At 39.7% G+C, this 5,919-nt stretch overlaps 1 protein-coding gene across 1 annotated transcript; it reads right to left on the bottom strand.

The window, feature by feature from the left end:
* Positions 1–1,472: 1,472 nt before the first annotated feature.
* On the bottom strand, positions 1,473–5,703 carry LOC120457148 (casein kinase I). The gene is made up of 4 exons (XM_039644420.2): positions 5,348–5,703; positions 4,206–4,351; positions 3,362–4,136; positions 1,473–2,945 (listed from the first exon to the last, which is right to left on the bottom strand). The coding sequence occupies exons 2-4, from the start codon at positions 4,282–4,284 to the stop codon at positions 2,786–2,788; spliced, it is 1,014 nt and encodes a 337-aa protein (XP_039500354.1). The 5' UTR covers positions 4,285–4,351; positions 5,348–5,703; the 3' UTR covers positions 1,473–2,785.
* Between the last annotated feature and the right edge of the window lie 216 nt (positions 5,704–5,919).

The following is a 5,919-nucleotide window of genomic DNA, read 5'->3' as shown; positions in this document are numbered from 1 at the left end:
TCAAATCGCTGTCATTCGCTCGCCCGGCAGTGTGACCAGCCGATGGTTAGCCGGAAAATGCTCACCAGTGTGGCCATATGGTTTTTGGCGGAATATCACTTGGCCTCTCTTAAGGCGCTCTCTCTGAGAGAGTTCGAATTCCGATACATTTCGATTTTTTAAATTGATATACTTTAATTGGATAGCGAATATTTACCCAGCTAAGTTAAAAAATGCTTTAAATACACATATAGTGGTAGCTTATTTACAGAATCTTGACACTTATTCAAGTTTCATTGCCCCTCTGTCATTTGACTAAGCAAATTCTCTTGCCAGCGGTGCCACCAGGTTTATTTCGAATTTTCGAAGTTATTGCCAGCGCTGCCACATTGTCTTTTACCTTTTAAAACAAGGCAACAGAATGTAGTTTATATTTCTTCTTTAATTTGCTTAAATGTGCCTATCTACTTCTGATGCACAGATGGCAACGCCTTTTTGTAATTTAACTATGTGGCAGCATCAAAAGAAGCGCCATAGTTTAAATTTCATTTGTATATTTCCACATTTCAGCTGAAAACTATAAGCTAAAAATGTTTAAAAATCTATTGTTGAAATGAGGCAAATTGATAAAAGTTGCGCTCTGTAAAAACGTTTTAAGTTTCGCTCTCATACTATTCAATCAGAACTTGTTCTTATCAGCAATTGCACTGCAATTGGTGTTCCAATCAGCGCCTTCTGCTTGCAAACGGGTTGCTGATTGGAATGGGTCAGTGGTGCGGTGGACATCCCATAAAGTTAATAAATAATAAAAAGCAGATTCTCACACACAGACGGACCGCGTACGTGTCATTAGTCAACAATGACGAATAAACAAAGAAATTAAGAGGGTCTAATAAATGTATTTCACATGCGGGTTGCAAAAGACGTCAGCTGCATTCGCTTTGAATCTTAAAATTTTGACCACCTGAAAGTAAAAAATAATTACAAATCTATTGCTAGAGGAAGACATTTTAGAAAATACTTTTAAGAAATATTATTTACGTTGAGCCATTATACCATTACACTAACGCTGATAAAAAACAATTCCCATACGTATGAGCATAATTTAAAATATAAAAAACTTTCGCCACAAAGATTCAACGTTTTTCTTACTTCTCGTATCTCATCTGTTTTAAATAATTAGCTTGATTTAAACACTTTCTAACTAATCTACAAGAATATATCAATAGAAGCATACAAATTTAAATAATCAAACCAAACTATAAACCAATGAAATGTTTTTAAGCCACGTACTAGTTTTCATAATTAAAATTAATTATTAATGACTGACAGCAAGATGTGGAAAACACAGGCATTATGTGTGATTAAATTAAATATAAAAGCATCTTTCAACTAACTGAAAAACAGTCGAAACTAAAACAACTTTAAAATACAAAAGCATTTAAGTGGGGGAATTGAATTTTGGGGCTCAAATAAAACGTGTCGCTTGAATATACAATTTTTATGTAAATTTTATATAGTTTAATAAAAAAACTAATTACATTCTACAATTTTTAAAAAAGATTATTAACCAATACACATAATCGCTAATAAACAATGACGTATGTATATTACAACAATAAATACATTTTACTGCACTTCTCTCCCTTTCGTATGCCCCATCTCTGTCTAATGCAGATGTGAACAGCTCCGAGTCGAAATTTAATTTCAACATATTTATTGATGTAATTCAAAAAATTAAATATAAGTTATATTTATAATTATTACTGCTTACTATGCAAAATTACTTTGCAGTTTTGCGATCTGTTTTTTTTTTTTTGTTGTTTTGTTTTCTTTCTTTCTAGCTTTCTTCATTATTTATATTATTATTATTATTATTATATTCTTGTTTTACTCTTGTTGCTGATTTCCCCCATCTCAGTTGGCTTTGCTTGGTTGTTTCTCCTCCGCATCCTCCACAATATTTTTTGCTTGCTTTTCTCGGTGTGTTTTATTAATTTTTTTTTATTGTTTATTCTTGTTTGTTGTTGTTTTGTTTCTTATTTATTCCACTTTAATTAGTTATTGAGTTTTGTTTCGCTCGATTCATAATTAAGCATTGGATTCGATTTGACGTGAATCAAATGGGATATATGCATACATATATGGTGTTGTGTTTATTCGCTTACATATATACATATACATATATATAGGTTTAGTTTTATCAGCATTACTTCATTTTGTTCCTCCAACTTTACCAATATTATTTCTTGTAATTTATTAGGCTAAGTGTTGTTGATTTCTTTTCTTTTCTCTTCTTTTTCTTCTCCCCCTTTTGGGGCAATGATGTTTGCTTTTTGAGTGGGTGTATGAAAGTGGGTGTTTGTGGGTGGGTGAGTGAGTGTTTGTGTGGGTGTGTGTGTGTGTGTTTGTTTGTGTGTGGATTGCGAATTGGTTTGAATCGAATTGATTTGCAATAATTTCGGTTTGTGTTACTATCGATCGCAGTGATTCACTCGTGAATCACATTTGCTGGGGTATCATTTTATATCGTTAATGTGTTGTTTACTTGTCTGCGCTGTTGCTGTGGCTTTTGCTTTTGCTTGCTGTTGTTCCTTATTTGTTTAGTATTGAATTTAAATTAATATTAAGAAACATCCAAACGCCCGCCTGCTGTTACTCAATCCTACGGTTGCGTTCGCTTCATGCTTCACATTTCCTTCGCTCCTTGCCGGCCTTTCGCCCACACCATCCTCATTTACATCCACGCCTCCGTTTTCCTCTCCAGATGCACTCCCCCCCCATTCATCTTCAAGCGATCCAGCTCTTAGTCCGCGATCAGGGGCTTGCCGTTCTGCTTCTCCTTGTCCTTGTCCAATTGCTCCAAGAGTATAGCTGGATTGGGTTGACCCTGGTGGGTCTTCTGCTTCAGCATTGTCCAGTCGTAGATGTAGTCATATTGATGGTTCAGCGTCCTGAACAGTATGCTGTAGCAAAGAGAAAGTTGCGGTTACATCATTCAGAATTACAAAAAAAAGTTATGATCTAAACACATATCGAATACAGCCTCCAAGTGATTATCATCACAAAAGCAATGTTTAGAAATATAGAACTTGAGAAATTCATATAAATACTTTAATCCGTACTTATAGACGCTGTAGAATGACGAATGCTTCTAGCTCATTTATATCACATATATTGTATATATACGTAAGCATGTCAGCTACAAATAGGATAATTTCTTGCTGGAACGCATGACAGTTTGGGTTTCTTAAAGACAATAGGAAATCTACAACACAACAGTTTATAATCTGTGTGCCTTATCAAGCTCATCAGTCAGGTGTAATCTCAAGATTCGTATGCAATATAAAGAGGGGAAAACCCGAGCTTTAGTTGTACTCACCGGAACAATTGACGTAGGTACATGTAGTCTGGCTGCTCCTCGAAGCGCAGGCTACGACAATAGTTCAGATACATGGAGAACTCGGCCGGCGAGCCCTTGCAGAGGACCTCGATGGGCGTGGACATCTTCTTTTCGGAGATCTTCTCGTACTTCTGCTGCTTGGTGTTGGCCTTCATGCCTTGCCAGGGCAGTACGCCGCGATTGAAGTACATCATCACGTATCCAAGCGATTCCATGTCGTCACGCCGCGACTGCTCGATGCCCAGATGGGCGTTGATCGAGGCATAGCGGGCGGTGCCGGTGAGGTTCTTGTCCTCGCGGTAGACGATGTGATGACGCGTGTGCGGATCGCGGAACTTCTTGGCCAGTCCGAAATCGATTAGGAAGAGCTTGTTGCAGTGCCGACCGATGCCCATGAGAAAGTTGTCCGGCTTGATGTCGCGATGGATGAAGCACTTGAGATGGATGTACTCTAAGCGTCCGATCATCTGGTCGACCAGCATCAGCACCGTTTTGATCGTGAAATGGCGCGTACAAAAGTTGAATAGATCCTCCAGCGAGGGTCCCAGCAGATCCATGACCAGGGTGTTGAAGTTCTTCTCTTTGCCATGGTGACGTATGCGCGGGAATCCCACGCCGCCGCTCAGGATGCGGTACAGCTTGGCCTCGTACAACAGCTGCGGATGGCGGGCGTGGGCGCTCTCCATCTTGATGGCCACCTCCTCGCCGCTCTGGATGCTCATGCCCAGATAAATGTCGCCAAACGATCCGCTGCCTGTGAATCGTGTCCAGAGATTAGAGCAAGTTATTGGGGGTTGGGATATAAACACACGGGGTCACTTACCAATCTTCCTGATCACTCGATATTTGCCACCGACGATTATCTCGGGGCGACTTTCCTTCAATATCCTCATCTTGTCCATCCTGGCTAACTGCTCCTCCGCCTAGGGTCTTCGCTTTAAAAACAGTTGTGGGCGTTTACTTGAAAAACTGCAGAGTTGGGAATATTATATGGTTTGTATATTGATTTAATGAAGGTCTTCATGTTCAAGACGGCAATTATACACGAAACAATAATATAGTACTACAAATGGATCTGTTACAATGCAAATGCAGGTGTTGCGAATCCTAGAAAATGTAATCGTGTGCTGTTTAATATTTTCCAACCAAAGAAGTAAAAACTGATTTGTATCTTCTTTGAAGTTGTTTAATAGTGTTTATGGGAAAGTTTTGGATAGTTGCCCTATCAAAAAGTCGCGACAGTTTACAGACCACCTGACATTTAACTAATATCACCAGAGCCTCTTTTTGCTGTCTTCCCTTTGCCTACACTTTCTTTTCCGCCTCTCTTTCTGCTCTGTGAAATTTGTTTTGCTTTTCTTTACCAGCTTGCACTTTACGTGTTTTTCTGCTGATGCTCAGTGGACCAATCGATATGTCTGCATTATCGATTACACTTGATCCCTACTTGAAGTGCGAATGGTGCTGGAGGAGGGCTCAATTTTCTTTGTGGGAGGGGGACAGGTTGAAGGGAATTTCTAAATAAACACAGACAGGCAGACATCGATAAACGATATTTATTGGCGACAGGTACTGCTTCCTCTTCTTCCTTACCCCGTTGGAATGCATATTACACACACACACACTCATTGCTATGACGCACAACAACAAAAACAACAACGGCAGTCAATGCGATACACACACACGCACACAGCTGCAGTTGCACCTTACAAATGTTTTACACAAAAGAAAATTTCGAAGGCACACATATACACACACACACGCATGCAGAGTGTGAGAAGCACACCAACACATCGAAGCGCGCAGCGAGACACGCACACCGTTGAAGACCCATCACACTCGCACACACACACGCACACGTTTGCATATTTAGCACGCATTTGAAACTGGACGAAATGGGTGAAAAAATGATGGATCCTCGCGGAAATCAAACGGTCTGAGTTCACATTTGGGTTAATTTCTTACCAGCAGACGATAAAACGAACTAATTAATGCCCTGCTGCTTGGTTTTTCTCAAGGTTGGGGCTCTCTTTTACAAATATATTCGCTGCTTTTGCTCTGCTGCTTCTGCTGCTGCTGCTGGTGGAGAAAAAAAAACGGAACGGGGAAAATTTCGTCGCAGATCCGTTTTCGTTTTCCGTATTTTCCCGTTCAGTTTATGAATTATTGCACGTATTCGCAGTTAGTTGTGTACGCGCACAAACGGAACAAAAAGAGAGGAAATATATGTATTTTATTAACTAAAATAAAATGGTAGATCCAGCAAAAATGCTTTTGCTTATATCGATAGGCCCCGATAGGTTCGAACAAACACTGCCACCTGATATCAAAGAACGATAGGCTCGGATAGGTATGAACGACCCGCGATAGTTCGCTACGGCACACTGAAAAACTATCAATTGGAATTGCCTTCGCGACTCGTCAGCGGTTTCCAACACTGTTGCGCGCGGTAAATTTAAATGGGGAACTGAAAACACTTTTCACTCGTGTGCTGCTGTGACCTTCTAATCTGAAACTTAAGTCTAAACAGAGTTGTT

Source organism: Drosophila santomea, chromosome X (assembly GCF_016746245.2).
Source record: "Drosophila santomea strain STO CAGO 1482 chromosome X, Prin_Dsan_1.1, whole genome shotgun sequence".
In the NCBI taxonomy this organism is placed as follows: domain Eukaryota; kingdom Metazoa; phylum Arthropoda; class Insecta; order Diptera; family Drosophilidae; genus Drosophila; species Drosophila santomea.
The sequence above is the reverse complement of the archived record's forward strand: the minus strand, read 5'-3'. Positions and strand labels throughout refer to the sequence as shown.